At 42.9% G+C, this 18929-nt stretch overlaps 1 protein-coding gene across 8 annotated transcripts in view; it reads left to right on the top strand.

Annotated features, from left to right (window-relative positions):
• The window catches only part of CADPS (calcium dependent secretion activator), a 474621-nt gene that overhangs the window by 193665 nt on the left and 262027 nt on the right, over window positions 1-18929 (top strand). For all 8 annotated transcript variants that reach the window (XM_059937688.1, XM_059937691.1, XM_059937689.1 and 5 more), the window contains one exon: window positions 16420-16500. In XM_059937688.1, coding sequence (XP_059793671.1) covers window positions 16420-16500 — 81 coding nt within the window. The remainder of the gene's footprint in view (window positions 1-16419; window positions 16501-18929) is intronic.

Here is an 18929-nt window from a genome sequence, read left to right as displayed (position 1 = left end):
GCCAGTATAAACTGCCAGAGCTTGTTGGCTTGGAGATTAATTATTAACGATAAGGAAGCTTACGAATCTTTCAGAATTTTTTCCTTGTTGGGCGCTGCCGTCTGACTTCCTGTCAGCTGCCTAGGATCCCTTCCAACTGTCCTACATCAAAGCCACAGGCTGTCACCCAGGTGTTATCTTGTTCCGTGCAGGCTGGCTGCATATGTTGACTCTAAATTTTTTAATCAGCCATTTTTCCAGCTCAACTGCACATGTCGAACTGTAGAGACAGAATCCATTAAGCACCATCTGAAACCAGCAGAGGCCTGTGGCACCGTGATTTAATATCACTAAGGCAGAATTTCACAGTAAGAAATTAGAGGAGCACACATTTTGCTAAAATGTCAGCAAAATACCTGCAGAACTGAAAAGGAGGTAAAACCCTATCAACAGCGACAACGATAATCTCTGTACAGTCCCTTCAACTTTTTGAAGGATTTTCATATCTATTTAAGTATCTCATTTTCTCCAAACCCTATACTTTTAGATCTCGCCCTTTCTTTTTTTGTTTTGTTAATTTTTAGAAAGGTGCTTATTTTAGAGAAAACAAAGCAGTAGATTTGTAAAAACATATTCTTTACTCCAAATCATGAAAATGGAATATTTAGACTGTTATTTTAATTAAAAAAAATTTATTGAGGTATAGTTGACTTGCAATATTACATAAGTTTCAGGTATAAAACATAGTGATTTACAATTTTTAAAGGTTATACTCTATTTATAGTTGTTATAAAATATTGGCTATCTTCACTGGGCTATTCAACCTCTCCATTTTTTTACTCAAATAAAATGACAAGGCAGCTGATCCAATCATCTCATAGAGAATAATGTTTTAATTTTAAAACACATAGATCAGCTTAGAATACTGAGGGTTCCCTGTTACATGGAAGATAAAATATTTATAGGCAATCACTCAATAAATATATATTGAACACCTACTTTTTTTTTTTAAAGTGATTCAGTTTTTTTTTTTTTATAGCCGAATTTATGTTTTATTTATTTATTTTTATTATTTTTGGCTGTGTTGGGTCTTCGTTTCTGTGCGAGGGCTTTCTCTAGTTGCGGCAAGCGGGGGCCGCTCTTCATCGCGGTGCGCGGGCCTCTCACTATCGCGGCCTCTCTTGTTGAGGAGCACAGGCTCCAGACGCGCAGGCTCAGTAGTTGTGGCTCACGGGCCTAGTTGCTCCGCGGCATGTGGGATCTTCCCAGACCAGGGCTCGAACCCGTGTCCCCTGCATTGGCAGGCAGATTCTCAACCACTGCGCCACCAGGGAAGCCCCTGAACACCTACTTTGTGTCAGGCACTAGCAGAGCTATTCATTTGAAAATCATTTGAGTTTTGCTTCATGTTAAAAGCATTTCTCAAAAATGTATTTTTCCACTCTGCTTTAGAATACAGTAAACATCTTGCTGAAAGGCATCGTCTTGCAAATCAATTCTGTGTCCAGGAATGCTCGCATAAAAAGGACAGGGCATTGACCTGATACATATATTTGGCGTTGCTTTTTAAAAACACAAACCCCATGTGAATTTATTTTCCTTGTTCCTTTTTAAAAGGTATTTAAATGAGGTCCCTGACTAAATTTTAGTTTCCTTTGAGATTTTACAGTAATCTGTGAGGTGGGGAGAAATTTGCTACAATCGCTAGAAATTTTTCCTCTAAAAGACCTAAAAAGCATTCCCTTTGCTAAGCAATTTCAACTTAGGTGTTTTTGCAAATGTGAAAGGCCAACATCAGCAAATGGACTATCTAATCTTAAAAACTGTTTCACAGAGGATTAGTCTTGCATCTTAAGCGCAAATAAAATTTCAAGAGACGAGAAATCATCTGTGTCGATGGTGGTCTACCACTCAAAGTATTTCTTAGCCTGTCGATTTTGAGTCATTAGAAATAAATTAGATTATGAGACCCTAGGGCCATCTTGATTTGAACCTCTTCAGGGCCAGAATTGTGTATTTCAGTCAATAATGTTTTAATTTATACTGGTTAAAATACTGTTTACTTGCAGTTTTCTCTCTCAGAGAAGAGTACTTCTTTAATTTCCCTCCTCTAAACCACAGCCATATTTGCCTTTCACAATGCAAATTTAATTGTGTTTCACAAAATTCAATCGCATTAATTTGAAACAATGTAGAATTGTCCACACAGGTCAGGTAAAATAGAGAATCAAACAATTTCCAGATATTCAAGATAGACTTTATATTATAAGCACTTTAACTAGAATCCATAGTAGCTTTTTGTGGCAGAAACAGCAATACAAAATATTTTATGTCTTCTTTTACATTTTCTAGCTTCCCTTGCAATTAGGTTAGGACCATGTGACTGGTTCCAGCAAACGGGCTATGAGTAGTCCATGCTCTGTGTTTCCCTGTCACAGTGAGCCTGGAAGCCACATGTTGAGATGGCAGAGTCACAAAATAGTGGTGCTTCCATCTACCTGGATCCCTGAGTAACTTTGTGGAACAGGGTCCCCCATAATCCACATTGGGCATGTAGGGTGAGCAAGAACTAAACCATTGTTGTCTTAAGACAACAATGAGATTTCAGGGTTAATTTGTTACCCTGGAATAAATTAGGCTCTCCTGATGAATTTGTTCCCCTTTTCGAGTTTACTTTTTCAGTATTTACTTATATTTTCAGTATGGCAGTATATCACATGTGTTAGAGTAGATGATACCCTGATGCCTTTGCTCATCTTTAGCACGTGATACAGATTATTGCAAGCAGGAAGCTGTCAGTAAATGCTGACAATGTAATTTGGGTGAGGATTTTTGGTCATTTCTTTTCTCCCATCTGTTGGAAAGTTTGGAACCTCACTCCTTTTTAATACTGCCTCTTCCTCTTGCCCACAGACGCTTTTTAAATAACTAATAAAAAATATATCTACTTAGTTATGGATTTGATAGCAGGAACTAACTGTTCCTTTGACAGGTCTTAATCAAGGTGAAACACACCCTTTATAAATACTTTTGGCTTTGAACAATCGTATCACCAAGGTAGACACGCACTCTTCAGGGCAGGCAAAAGGAGATAATGATATATGTGGGTAGACTTATGAATAGACCCAGTTTCTACCAGGAACTTGTATAATGATCAGCCCGGGACTACAAATTAAGCATATCTTGTATTTGTGACATGCTACTCAAAGGAAAGAGAGGTGCATGTGACAGTTCTCACATGCCCTGGAAATTATACTACTTCACCTCAATTTTAATTGACGGGCTCTACGATTGAGAGCTCTGGATGTTTCCTACTGCTTGAGATCTCTGTTATACAAGTGCACATACACACATGGGTGCACACACACACACACTCACCTGCATGCACATACATATTCACTAAATCCATAATTGCAGAAGCTGGAAAACTGGATTTCATTTTGACCTTGTGAATAACTTTTATACTGCATTATCGATGTTTGAAAATGAAGTTCACTTCCTCTTAAAATAGTGGGCATTTTTAGCAAAAGCATTTGGTTTTATTAGTGTATAGAGGTATTTTAGGTATCATTGGATGTTTTCTGGATTTCCTGTTGAGTGCATTATCTTTGCCAGTTATAAATTGCTTTTCACTATGATTCAAAGCTTTTGAGATATCAAAATGATTCAACAGCACAAAAAGTCATTTTCTTTCCTATCATATTCATGTCAAAGATCTCTTGTGGCTCATTTTGAAGTGATCATTTTTCATCAAATCAGCTGCCTGAACAGAATTTCAGAAATTAGTAAAAACTAAATTCAAAATTAATGACAATAAAAATAATTTACATTTGTGTAATAGTTTACTAATTGGAGGGTAACCCTTCTTTTTTGGTTTTGAAAAAATCGTGGAGGTTATCCCCACTGAGTGTTGTGACAGTAAGCTGGTTAAAAGCTTACACTCTGGATTCAGACAGAACTGAATTCATATCCCATTTCTCCCACTTCTTTGAGATGTTACTGTGATCCCTCTGAGCCTCACTTTTCTCATCTGTAAAGTGGTGTTGACTGTAAGAGTGATAGTAATAATCTCAAGGATTAAACATGACAATGAATGAAAATTCAGTACGATGCCAGGCCATGGTATATACTCAGTATTCAATATACATTGGCTCTCATGTGGACCATAAACTCATAGAAGACTAGTTCTATGTTTGTTCTACTTTCACATCTCATAGTACAATGCTTGATATAAGACAGGTGTTTAATGAATATTTTTAAAATGTTGAGTTGAGTATTAATACTCCCAGTTTCCAGATGAGGAAACTGTGCTCCCAGGGCTTAATTGGTTCAGACCTCTGTTACTGACACCACCTTAGTCAGTTATTCTGTCCCTTAACAATTTCAGTTATACATTCAACAAGGATTCAGTAAGTTTAAACCATGTGCATTCAGATTTCTATTTAGGTCATGATTTGAGCACCTGTTAAGTGTCAGACACCACACTAAGTGCTTCAATAAACTTGTCTCGTTAATTCATCAAAACTACCCTGCCAAGTGGACATTATTATCTCCATCTCAAAGTTAATTCTGCAAATACTTCTTACACACCTACCATGCATCAGTCTCTGGAGATTTTATAGTGAACTGGACAGACATGGTCCCTGTCATCAAGGCATTTATAGTCTTTCAGAGAACAGGAACTGGAGCAAATAATGCACATGTAATGAGAGTGATAAAACAGGAGGTTCAAGATGTTGTCGGGACCTTGAGGAAGTGACCTTGGCTGGGGCCAAGAAGAATCCTAAGGAAGCAACGTTGAGGCTGCTGGGAGTTGGGTTAATGAGTAAGTGTCAGTGAGATGAAGATGGCAGAGGAAGGCAGAGCAGGAGCATTGGCCTGGGGCCACGAACAAATATGTCATGTTTGGGAACCTAGAAGCATCACAGGACGGCCTGGGTCTGGAGGGCAAGACAAAGCAGTGGGAGAAAAGGCTGGAAAGCTGTGCAGGAGCCAGATGGCAATGCTCCCTCAGGTTTCTTTTTTAAAATTTTTATTTTATATTGGAGTATAGTTGATTAACGATGTTGTGTTAGTTTCAGGTGTACAGCAAAGTGATTCAATTATACATATACATGTATCTATTTTTTTTGAATTCTTTTCCCATGTAGGTTATTACAGAATATTGAGCACAGTTCCCTGTGCTATACAGTAGGTCCTTGATGGTTATCTATTTTAAAAATAGTAATGAGTATATGTCAATCCCAAAATCCCGATTTATATCCCCCCCCCACCTTTCCCCTTTGGTAACCATAAATCTGTTTTCTAAGTCCGTGAGTCTGTTTCTGTTTTGTAAGTAAGTTCATTTGTATTAATTTTTTTTAGATTCTGCATATAAGCGATATCATATGATATTTGTCTTCGTCTGACTTACTTCACTTAGTATGATAATCTCCAGGTCCATCCATGTTGCTGCAAATGGCATTATTTCCTTCTTTTTAATGGCTGAGTAATAATCCATTGCATAAATGTACCATATCTTCTTTATCCATTCATCTGTCAGTGGACATTTAAGTTGCTTCCATGTCTTGGCTATTATAAACAGCGCTGCAGGAACATTGGAGTGCATGTATCCTTTTGAACCGTGGTTTCCTCTGGATATATGCCCAGGAGTGGGATTGCTGGATCATATGGTAGCTCTATTTTAGTTTCTTAAGGAACCTCCATACTGTTTTCCATAGTGGCTGTACCAATATACATTCCCACCAACAGTGTAGGAGAGTTCCCTTTTCTGTACATCCTCTCCAGCATTTATTGTTTGTAGACTTTTTGATGATGGCCACCTTGACTGGTATGAGGTGATACCTCATTGTAGTTTTGATTTGCATTTCTCTACTTATTAGCGATGTTTTCATATGCCTCTTGGCCATCTGTATGTCTTCTTTGGAGAAATGTCTGTTTAGGTCTTCTGCCCATTTTTTGATTGGATTGTGTTTTTTGTTGTTGTTGTTGTTGTTGTTTTTATATTGAGTTGCATGAGCTGTTCGTAGATTTTGGAGATTAATCCCTTGTCAGTCACATCATTTGCATATATTCTCCCATTCTATGTGTTGTCTTTTCGTTTTGTTTATAGTTTCCTTTGCTGGGCAGCAGCTTTTGAGTTTGATTATGTCCCATTTGTTTATTTTTGTTATTTCTATTACTCTAGGAGACTGATTGAAAAATATATTGCTGCAGTTTATGTCAGAGTGTTCTTCCTATGTTTTCCTCTAAGAGTTTTATAGTATCAGGTCTTACATTTAGGTCTTTAATCCATTTTGAGTTTATTTTTGTGTATGGTGTTAAAGAATGTTCTTATTTCATTCTTTTACATGTAGCTGTCCAGTTTTCCCAGCACCACTTACTGCAGAGACTGTCTTTTCTCCATTTATAGTCTTGCCTCCTTTGTCATAGATTAACTGACCATAGTTGTGTGGGTTTATTTCTGGGCTTTGTATCCTGTTCTATTGATCTATATTTCTGTTTTTGTGCCAGTACCATACTGTTTTGATGACTGTAGCTTTGTAGTATAGTCTGCTTTGATAAGGATCTCGGACTCCTGTTGCCAAGGAAAATGGAACATTATTGTAGGGTCTTAAGCAGGAGAATAATGTGAGCATATGCACATTCCAGAAAGGAGCAGAGTGCACCGCGGAGCATGGATTCTGTCCTTGCACTCAGAGTGTGGTTCTCAGCATCAGCATCACCCAGGAAGGGCACATTCTTGGTTCTCACCCCAGACCTACTGAATCAAAACTCTCCAGGGATGAGGCCCACAACTCTGTGTTTTAACAAGTTCTCTGGTCGAGTCTCACCATAGTTTGAGAACCACTGACTTTTGGTAAAGGTTCTCAATCTTCACTGCACATTGGAATCACCTGAACAATTAAAACAAACAAACAAAAACTGACGCCTGGGCCCCAACCCAAATGTCCGATTTAGTTGGTCTGGATGCAGTCTGGGTATCAGGATTGTCTTTCATGTACCCCAGATGATTCTAATGTACAGCCAGGTTGAGAACTGCTGTGTCAGAGAGGATGCCGGTAAACGGGTCAGCGCTCCACCCTGGAGACAGTGGCGGCCTCCCCTAGGGAAGTGCATAAACAGACTAGATGGATTCAAGAGATACTGAAGATGTGACTTCATAGTTAAGAAGGAATAAATCAACCGAGTCCCAAGCACAAAACCACCTGCTTCTTCCATAACCTGAGCTTCAGCGGCCACACTGCCACCCTGAAAAACAGTGCCCATTCTCTTCTCTGAGTGGCTTAAGGTTCTGTGTCTTCAGGATGGTGCAGGTGAATTGGACCATCTCCCAGCCCCAGCTGTGAAGACCGTTAAGATGATCCGTAAAAAGCACAGCTGTGTCCTTCATGCTGGATAAAAACCATAGTCTCTGGCCTCAATAGTACTAAATCATAACCTTGACTGTTTGGCCCTACATCATATTCGAGGCATCACGCTAAGTGCTTTATGAGTACTGTCTTCTTTTATTCTCATGACAAGCCTCTGCTGTTGGCATTGTTACTATTAGGACTCCCACTTTGCAGATGAAGCGGCAGACACAGGGAGTATATTGCCCAGTGGCACAGAGCTGGTAAATGGCAGAGCAAAGATTTGAGCCCAGGTCTGTTTCCAGTTCCCTAGGTTCCTGACCATTGTGCCCCGCAGCTATTCTGGCGGGAAGGGAAATCTGAAACATGTGACACAGAGGAGGTTGAGATACTAGACTGGCCAGTGTTGCCTGCAAGAGCAAGTTGATACATGGCCAAAGCAATCAAGGAGGGCTTCTCTAAAGAAAGCATGTCTGAAACCAGACCATACCCAGATGGTATGTCAGATTTGAAATGGTGGAAAGCAGAGGGGAGGTCATTGCAGGACTGGGGTTGGGATGGGGGAAGGCTGGTTGAGCACTGCAGGATCATAAAGGAATGGATTGGTTTTCCATCCAGGGTATTTTTATACATTTATTTGCTGCTCACTCAGAGAGTTACTGCATTTGGAGCTCCTGGGTTATATTTACTGCATTGCCAGAAGCCAGTAAAGACATAAAATGGGTGACTCGGATGCAGAGGATGTTCTCATTGGCTGGCAAACTCTGAGAGCTAAACCTTGCCTTTTGCAATCAAGGAGAAGTGCATCCTTCAGAATGGAGACTTTGACCTATTCAAGGTCTTCTCTTGGAGAGAAAATAAGGCATGGTAAAGAAAGACACTAGTGATCTTATTTTAACTCTTCCACAAATGGGGTGGTATCTCCTTGGTTGAGTTTTATAAAAACAGAATATAATTGTGTGTGCACAGGACATCAAACTCCACAAATAACCTTGGAAAAGAGCCCCAGTAAAGACTTACATCAGAGGCACGGCTGAAGATTTCATCAGATTCGTCCCCAGTGATAATAATAGAAGTAATAGTAAACCTACAATATGTCGAGCCCCTAGAGTGTGGAAATGTCCGTTATGATTATCATTACAGTAGTCCTCTGAGGGTATTATTTTAGAGCTCCAGGTATAGATGCTCAGAGAGGTAGAGTTCCCTGGCCCTGGTCACACAGTGAGTATGTGACAAAGGTAGGGTGTGATCTTAAGGTTTTCTGATTCTAAAATCAATGCTCTGTTTTCTCAGGATTGTCCCCTCTGTTCAGGGTCAGCTATCTCTGAAACTACCGGCAAACTACTTCATCCTTTGAAGCTTGGTTTCCTACCTGAAAGCAGGGGAAAACTGTTCTGCCGCTTGAAGTGTTATTAGAATCAGAATTTGTGTAAGGGTGAAGAATCTGTGCTGCGGAACGCCACGTGCTAATAGCTGCTAAGATTTACAGAAAGTGACTGCATGCCAGGCACCTTGCTAAGCATCATACACATACTGTCTCATTTAACCTCTTATCAATCCTACCAGGGAGGCATTCTCATTATTATTGCCGCTGTCGAGTTAAGAGAGTTGAAAAACTTAAAAGTGAAGACGTGGAGAGATCTAATAACTTGTTCAATGTTGCTCGGCTTCAAAGTGGAAAGGCAACAATTGATCCTAGGCAGGAGAGGTCTGACGCTATTCTACCGCCTCCACCCTAGAGGTGGACAAAGGAGAGACAGGCTGTAGAGACGGCAGGACAGGAGTTTGGAGGCGGCAGCCAGGCCCTGAATGCAGTAACGTAGCCACAACGTCCAAAGTTCAGTGCCTTCTTGAGGCTGGAGCTCGGGCACCCACATCCCCTGATCGGGAACTGACACTGTCCCAGCTGTAACTTTCCAGACTGCGGTGCACCAGGAAGGCACCATTGGCTGGAGCAGTTTGTCTCTGAAGGAGGATAAAAAACACAGCGCAGGGACTTCCCTGGGGGTCCAGTGGTTAAGACTCCGCGCTCCCAGTGCAGGGGTCGCAGGTTCGATTCCTGGTCAGGGAACTAGGTCCCGCATGCTGCAACTAAAAAGATTCCACATGCTGCAACTAAGACCTGGAGCAGCCAAATAAATTAAACAACCACAGAAAACACAGGGCTTTGGAGGGAAGGGGGGCCGTGCCACTGGTGAGAGTGCTTTATGGGAGGCGCCTCTACCCTCCTCCGCTGTCGCACCTCCTGCTCAGACGTGAATCCCTGGGCACCGAGGGACCAGGCTGGGAAGTAGAGAGGAAACGAGGGGAACAGATGGAGCTAAACCCAGGTCAGCAGGTGGCTTGCACCGCAGCTGCTGACAGGCCCACCTGCCTCAGACCCCCGTAGTCTGGAATTAAGGATGCTTTATCAGTGATGTGACTGGTTATAGACCAGCCAAGCTCAGTCTTTACCTGTTTCTACAGAAACTGGCACTTCCCAGGACACAGCTGCTAAGCAGCAAGACATAGCATAGAAGTGAGCAGGTTGGGAACGTGGCCCCAGCTCTCTCACTGATGATGGTGTTACTGTGGGTGGGTCGCTTTCCTTCTGGGTCACAGTTAATTAACTCAGTCCTTTAGCTGGCCAGGCAGTCAACAGAGCCCACTCTGTATTTGGTGCTAGGCTAGGTGCCGGGGATGCAGAGGTGAGCGAAATCACATGCACCTGCCCTCACAGAGCTTACAGTCTGGTAGGTAGACATCATGCAATCACATGAGTGGATGTAAAATTAAAATTGCAATAAACGCTAATAAAGGAGAGGTGCACAGTGCCGGGAGAACATATGACAGGAGAAACTCGCCGAGTCCGGAGGGGTCAGAAAAGACTTTGGTGCAAAGCTGAAGGATGAAGGAGGTTAGGGTTAGGGTTACCAGCCAGTGGGGGAGACAAGGGAGAGTGTTCCAGGTGTGGGGGACAAGGTATGCAAAGATCTGGCAGCAGGAGGAAGCAAACCCTTCCAGAAGCCCCAGTGGGGGACCCTGTGCAGCGGACTGAGTGGGGAGGTGGTGTCCGACGGGCCACAGGGCTCAGCAGGGCCTCCACCCCAACCTGAGGTCACTGCGGCACCTCTAAATCTCGTTCCAGCCACAGTCAGTCTAGTCCTGAGGCTGAACTTGGTCCATTTGCTTTGAGGCTGAGGCCTAGAGACTTGTTCAGAAAGCAGAACAGTTACTCAGACAGTGCATCAAGTTATCTGCCTGTTTATTTCACTTTTCTGCATATTTGAATCATGTCCTCTCTTTCCTTGATCGCAGGCTACCTGGTGGTAGTAACAGTGATGACTTTGGACGGGTCCAGAGTTAGACTCGCCTCCCCAGCATCATAATGTGTAAGCCCCAGAGAACTGAGGCATCCCTAGGGAAAGCCGGTACCCAGGCACACTGTCAAGGCCCAGGGCTTTGGGGCTAATGACGAGGCTGCATGCCTGGGCCCTGGGATGATGTCTCCATCCCCCCAGAGGTCAGACAGGGCGTTCCCGGATGGGCGTTCCCTTTTCACTGAGACATGGACCTATTTGCATAGTGGGGGTGCTTCCTACCTGCCTCCTTCTCTCCCCCCAAAATACTGTCCATGGACATGAGAGAAATGAAGCACATGAGAGAATTGCCTCGGTGAGCATAGCCCAAAGTATGCTGGGGTGTTCAAACGTATTACCCACGTGGTCAGATAAGTTTGGGAAATATGGGCCCACACAAGCTTGCCTTTGTGGAGGATTTCTCACTAATGTGTCTTGTGGCTTCTCCAGGAAGGGGAGAGAGGGAGCAGACTTTATCTGGCCACAGAACCCTTTCTCATAGAGGATCTGCGGGACGAGGCTTCCCCAGAATATAACTTTGAGAAATGCTCGTCTAGGCTTTTCAGAGACTCCTGGAACATAATCACTTTGGGTTTGCCATTTATCACATGAAGGGGTTGTGGACAGAGAGGTTGTGACTTTGGCCTGAGATCCGCCAGCTAAGGGCACATCGTGACCAGCACACAGGCACCTCCCGTCCATGCCAGGGCTCCCCTGGTTTCTTTCATAAATCTCAAAGGACAGGGAGGGCAGTGAACATCTGATGAGCTCCCACCCTCAAAAGGGATAATTCTAGAAACTAGCTGCTAAGCTATAGGACCTACTATGTGCCAGCACCACGCTAGGTGCTGTGCATACATAGTCATCCCGCTCCATCCTTCTATCAACACACTGAGGTAGGTCTCTTATGTTCTCCCCCATTTTACAGACAAGAAAACTGAGGCTTAGAGAGGTTCAGCCACCTGTGTGATCCCTTTGAGGAAGGAAATTGCAGAGCCAAGATTTGGACCCAAGTTGGCCTGACTTCCTTTGAAACACATGGTCTCATTCAGTCCTCTCAATAGCCATGCAAGGTAAAAATGGTCCCCCCTCTACAGTCGGAGAAACCGGGGCTCAAAGAGGTTAAGAGACATGACAAGGTCCTGCAACCAGGGAGTGGGATAGCTGGGTGCAGAATCCCCCGTACGGGGTCCTCCACCACGCGGTGCTCCTGCCAGGGCAAACGAGCCCAACGGCGATGCTGGTCTGTGTTCTCGTGTCTGCACTGACCGAAGGGACACAGCTGTGAGTGATGAGAATCCCAGACCTCGGGATGGGTTTGAACCTGTGGCTTAGGCGATACCTGTCTGCGCTTACCCAGCACCGAGCTGAGTTCTCCATCACTTTAAAAGAAGAGCCCAAGGAAATAGTTCCCTTTGCTTGACTGGCAAATCAAAACAACCACAGTGCCTGTGTTTGACCTCTGCTAGTAGGAAGATTATTTGGCTAATTAGGTAAAAAGCCTTCTTGCACATGTACATATTTTAACCCTAATGAGCTGTCCCCGGGAAAGTTTGCCTTTGGCCTGGTTCGCCAGTGGATCTTTCCTTTCCTCAGTGGAAAAGACCAGTGAGGTAAACAAAACCTCGTTTCCATAGAAGCTCACTCTCTGGCCTTTTCTTTCCAGCAGTTGAAAGGTAATTACTTGATTTCTCTTTATTTTGGGGGATTTCATAGAGCGGGACTGTCAAGGCTTTTGATGGAGGATGGCCTTCTCTCTCACACCAGGCTATTTTAGGGAGCTTCGGTTGCATTTCTTTTTCCATCTTCCCTTCAGATCATTAGCTCTCAGACAGCAGCGTCTGCCTTCTGGTCACTCCTGCTACTTAAAGTCTAACGGAGCAAAGGACTTGACCGTGGAGAAAGTAGGATACACTGAGAAGCCAAAGAAATTCATCCAGAGATGGAAGCCCCCATCACCTTCCTCTCCAGACACAGACTATCACACCAAGACCCCACATCCACACCAGTGAGGGACACTAGCCCATCTGGCACTTTCTCACCTGAATCTTTGATGCCCCATTGTGGCCCATGTCAGAAATACAGCCAGCGTGGGCTGTCCTAATAACACAAACAGCAGCCACTGTTTCCTGAGGGTTTGCTGCATGCCAGGCACTGGGCTGAAAGCTTTATATCTGTGGTCTCAGTGAATCCTCATGACAGCCTTGAGGTAGACTTATTATCCTGATTATTCAGATGAGGAGGCCTGAGCACAGAGAGGTTAAGTAACTTGCCCAAGGTCACACAGCTACTAAGTGGCAAAGCCAGGATAAGAGCATACCCATTACTGCTATTTCTTAGGGACGGCTCTGGCACTGCAACAGCCTCCCCAGAAGAAATCAGTCATGATAGGAAATGGACGGTAGACATTTCTCTGCCCCTCAGTGGTGGCTCTTTGTATTAAATTGAACCGCGTAGGAGTGTGGAGTTAGTTGTCAGGGCCAATTAGAAAACCAAAACAATACACTAAAGAAGAAAGTCAACATAAAGCAGAAGAAAAGAGTTCCAGTCTGAGGCAGAGCCAACTCCATTTCAAATGGCTCATGCCACTTTACCACATTCCTGAACCTTATAGAGACTTGGTGTCCTCGTCTGTAAAATGGGAATAATAGCAGTACATACCTCATAAAGTTGTTTTACTTGGGAATTTCTCAAACTGCTTGGTGAAATACTTGTTTTCAGTGAAAAAATTGTGTCAAAGACAAAGTTAAACACAGTTAAACAGGCTGATTTACTCTAGAATTTCTTCGAATCTTAATTATGCTAATATGTATTATAAATTTTCAGGAAGGAGCAGTGTTTCTTGACCCCAGAATCCTTTTCCTGGGAGAATGCACGTTAACACATATTTCTTGGGACCCCTTAGAGAAGGCTTTAATATAGGTCATACAGTCCCTGGTCTTGAAATAGGCATCTATAAATGCTAATCCCCTCTGTTTTGTGCCCAGATTATTCAAATAGCCATACCTATTCTTGTTAGATTTAAGTTCCATGGAGGCAAGAACTGGGTCTGTCTTGTTCCTTTCTGTATTCCAGTATCATGCATAGCAAGACATTCCATAAAAATGTGATGAATGAATAAGTGAACCAATGAATGAAGCTTTGTGTAGACCTACCCTGCTCATCTTCACTGCTGGCACAATCTGCTGTTTCTAATTGTATTTGGTGAGGCCAGTGGGAGAATTCAGACACCTCTGAGAAATTTCATAATGGGGATAGTTCTGTTGGGTTGTTTTTTCTTTTCAGTTTTAACCTCTGAGCACCGTATCTTCTGACAGAACCCCCCAACTTTAGCCCCTAACCGAATCATTTTGCTTCTTCTCAGTGAAGTAGTCAGACGTTTTCTTTGCATATGTATTTTGAACAAGGTATTTCTGAGTGTTCCCAGTGGGTTTGCACCTGGGTATGAAGAAGTCTTGGGCTTCCAAGGGAATAGAATAAAAACAGTTCATTGGAGCTTAAAACCAACTCTGAGGATACCATGTTTCCCACGTGTGCCTATTGGCAAGTGGTGATGGAGGGACCACTGGTTAGTGGTGTGACCGCTCTCCAGTGGTTCTCTTGGTTTATTTAGAACAGGATTTCCAACTCATGTTCTCTGGGCATTATGCAAAAAAATAAAAATTTAAGTTAAATAATAGTTGAGTTGGTCAAAATCTGACAGATTTCCTTACTGCTGAGCTTCTCAGAGACTTTGTGCATTTCGACACAGCATTTTCCAAACTTATCTAGCCATTCTTTTGGAGCCCTTCTGGATCCTTTCTTCTGGAGTCTCTACTAAGGGTGTTGTTCAGCAGAACACCCTTTTGAAAATGCTACTTTAGAATATATGACCAAAAGTTACAATCTCATCTTTATGATCTAGAAAATAGTCCTGCTCATCAAAACTGTGGGAAAGAGAAGATAAGGCAACTCCTGAATTGAACAGGGTGATAAAAATGCAGAGCATAAAGCCAGATAGATGTTTATGTTTTGTATAACAAACCCAAGAAGACTATTCATGATGCTTCAAAAATATGACCATAAATTGTCCAGTGTTCTTATTTACATAATATTAGAAATAACTTATTTTCTATACCATTTCATAGCATAGATTAGATTCTTTTTTAAGTATGGAGCTGGGTTTTCATTTTCAAATTTCTGAATAAAATTTCATACTTTTCAGATTTCTGAATAAAAATGGCTTTTAAGAGAAAGGGACTTAGAAAACTCACATATTTCTTAATCTACTTTTTGTTGTGAGTTAATCTGTTCTGAAAAGAAGAATAGAGCACATCCCATTTGAATGTCACTGTTCCCTTCTTATTAAACTTTTCTGTGAATAAAATAATTTATCAATTACTGAACAAAGCAGACTCAATTACAGCTTGAAGTATAACGCTAGGCTTGCTTGGAAATAAAGAGAGAACTTCAATTCCTAGAGCAGGAATCAGTAACTATGGCCTGCCACCTGTTGTACATAAAATTTTATTGGAACACAGCAGTGATCATTCATGTACGTGTTGTCTGTGTCTGTTTTCACACCTCATTCGAAGATTTGAGTCATTGCAACAGAGATATTATGGCCCTCAAAGCCTAGAGTGTTAATTATATGGACCTTCGTAGAAATGTTTGCCAGTGTGTTTCATAGATTTATAGAAAGATGGGAAAGGGATGATGGAGATTACATAACCAACCCCTTCACTCTATGGATGGGAAAACTGACACTAGAGAAGTTAGGGAATTGTCTACCCATCAGAGAAGACAAAGATAGATTTCTTTTTTTTTTTTTTTAAGCCAGATGCAAATTTAATGTAGATGTGGCAAAAATCACCTGAGTGGGTAACTATCTAACTGCAAATTTCACAAGCAGATTACGGATGGCCTCCCCTTGAAGCATACTCTGTGTAGTGTCTAATGCATGCATTTAATTAGTTAGGAGAAGGAGGCTTGCACCTACTTCCACTTTACTGCTTAATTTTTTAAATTAATTTTTATTAGAGTATAGTTGCTTTACAATGTTGTGTTAGTTTCTGCTGCACAGCAGAGTGAATCAGCTATACATATATATATAGCCCCTCCTTTTTGGATTTCCTTCGTATTTAGGTCACCACAGAGCATTGAGTGGAGTTCCCTTTGTTATACAGTAGGTTCTCATTAGTTATCTATTTTATACCTAGTAGTGTATATAAGATATCAACACCAACTGAGAGGTAGCAGCCATCTGGAGTACTGGTTGAAAAGGTCTCAGGGCTCAGAGGGAAAGGATGCAATAATTAACTAATCATCCACGGCCCAGGGGTGGGAGAGCAGCAGGATATATGCCATGTAGGCGCTATCGATGCGGACTATGTCTGCTCAGTACGATACTAACAGTTATATTACCATCTCCTTCCTTGTATGTCTGCCCTGTAAACACTTCTTCGCTGGATCCCAAAACAGGAGTGCTGCATCAGGCCCTCATTAGAAGCACTGCTGCCTAGAAGTTCAGAAGTGGTTCTTATTCAAGTGCATTTAGATGTCTTTCTTAGCAACAGCCTGCCTACCACATCACATTCTCCTTAAAAGGATTTAAATTGGGATTTCCCTCAAACTGGATTTGTGTGTCACACGATTCTTAAGTTTTAGTGGAATAAGTCTATGGGGGCACAGAGTAGTCTGGGTGTAAAGTCATGAGTTCCTTGGCTTTTGTCACCCAAACTGAAAGTCTCCACGTTTGTGCTTTTGTGCAGCTGGACAATCCAGATGAGCAAGCAGCCCAGATCAGACGAGAGCTGGATGGACGTCTCCAAATGGCAGACCAAATAGCCAGGGTAAGGAAACTCTGGGGACATGTGCTGGGGGACCGGGCCAAAGCCCCACACTGGAAGCGCACTGATCATTAAGGGCCGTGGAAAGATAAAACTGAGAATTTTATCTTCTCAGGAAGATGAGATGATCACCTGGTAGGGTCCTCAACCCTTCTTTCTCAGGGCAAGTGTCCTAGAGACAGCACGTGTATTTCCTATCCTCCAATCAATACTCAAACTCCGGCCTCACCTTTCTTCTGAGTCCCAGACTTACATTTCCATCTGTCTGCCGAGCATTTCCACGTGGCCAGTCCCCTGCATTTCAGGTTGGATGTGTTCCAAATCTTACTCCTTATCGTCCTCTTCCCGCCGAGTACACACACCTACATAGACTTCTCCTCACGTGGCCTCCACACAGTTACTAGGGATGAAACCTCCCAGTCATTGTCAATTTCTCCTTCCTCCCCAGAACACTCCACACTCAGTCTGCCCCCTGGCTTCTTGATTCTGCCTCCCAAATGTGGGTCAGATCCCTTTACTGGTTTCCAGCACCACTGCTGGTGCTTTGATTCAGGCCCCTCATCTTCCACGCCTGGATCTTACAATAGCCTCCTAATGGGTATCCCTGGCTTCACTCCCTCCCTGTCTCCTGTCCATCCTGCATGTAATCATCATTTTAAACCTCATACACGAACAACTCAAAGCAGAGCCTCAAAATCCTTCAATAGAATCCTCCAGTGTCCCCAGAACAAAATCTCACTGCTTTAGAATGATATTCAAGGCTCTTAATCCACAGACCATACCCTTCCTTATTGGCTTCACCTCCCACAACTTTCCCACCAGAACTCCCCATTCCAGCTATACAGAATGTCTCCCTCTGAATATCCCAGGCCCTTTCCAACCTCAGTGCCTTTGTACCCACTAGTGTTTCGATGTGGAATGACCTTTCTCCTCTCCTCCACTTAGCAAGCTCTCCTACTCAGCCTTCAGTCCTCAACTGAAAACCCCTTCTCTAAGAGCTGAGCTCATCCTCCCCACTTTGTGCTTTCTTCTTGCCACGTGTAAACCTTTATTATGACAATTCATTGAATGGTGACTATTCACTTACATGTCTGAGTCTCCCAGTAGATGGGATTGCTCTAGGGTTGGGATGTCTCCCTGTTGAGAATTGGGAGCCTAAGCATTATCTCTTATTCTTACTGTTCTACCACCTGTGTTATTATTAACAGTAATCGTGCTAGTGGCATTTCTTGAGTACTGACTCTGTGTCAAGCATGTTACATGCTTTACATATGCCATCTCATTCCATCCTCCAAACAGTTCCATAAGGGCATTTCAGTTATTCTTGTTTTAGAGATGGGAAAATCTAGAGTGAACATGAGAGGTACTAGTTAAGAGACTACAACGGACCCTTCACTCAAGTCTAAGTATCAGGACTGGGACAGGGTGAGGTGCTCACCCTAGGTGCAAAATTTAAAAATGGGGGTCGGGGTGTGAGGGAGGAGGAGCATAGGGTAGAGCTTGGTGTTCAGCCTTCCTCTCTATGGAAAGAAGTGTCTCAGGATTTGTACACGTGGAAACGAATTCTACTGGAAGAGAAACCGAAGAGAGACTCCAAGAAGCAGGAAAATCCCCTTTCGTGCTCAAGCAGTTGCGGTGAAACGTTTTGCATCTTGTGTTTGGACACCTTCAAAGTTTACAGTCGGGTCAGTCTGGTGGCTAAAAATAGTATGTAGTTATCCGGCTAAAGGTAGTGTAAAAGGCTCTTATGTTCGAAAATCCTGCTTAATGTGGGAGTAAAGATCAGTAAGGCTTCAGAATGTACTTCTCTAAATTCAGCACCTCCTCAGCAGATTATCCAGAAAATAGAGGTCATTTGGTCCATGCCCTGCCCTTAGGCAACTATTATATCCGCAACTAATAAGTATTCGTGCCACTTAAAGAAAATTTTACACACACACTTCAAAAACAAGCTCATGGCACCTTTATTTTAATTGTCTTGTTTACTTTAAGGCTTAACATAATAATTTTAGAAACTTGCGTAAGCTAATTTTAATTTTTAAAAGATCATGGGCGAACAACCGTTACATAGTGCGCCAAGTTGCTCGTTTCTGAACAATAGATCAAAGAACTCTCCCGAGGAGCTTCAAGATGGCGGAAGAGTAAGACGCGGAGATCACCTTCCTCCCCACAGATACATCAGAAATACATCTACATGTGGAACAACGCCTACAGAACACCCACTGAAAGCTGGCAGAAGACCTCAGACCTCCCAAAAGGCAAGAAACTCCCCACATACCCGGGTAGGGCAAAAGAAAAAAACAGAGACAAAAGAATAGGGACGGGGCCTGCACCAGTGGGAGGGAGCCGCGAAGGAGGAAAGGTTTCCACACACTAGGAGCCCCTTCGCGGGCGGAGACTGCGGGTGGCGGACGGGGGAGCTTCGGAGCCGC

This window comes from Balaenoptera ricei, chromosome 11 (genome assembly GCF_028023285.1).
Source record: "Balaenoptera ricei isolate mBalRic1 chromosome 11, mBalRic1.hap2, whole genome shotgun sequence".
Classification (NCBI taxonomy): Eukaryota; Metazoa; Chordata; class Mammalia; order Artiodactyla; family Balaenopteridae; genus Balaenoptera; species Balaenoptera ricei.
This window is presented reverse-complemented; position numbering and strand designations above follow the sequence as displayed.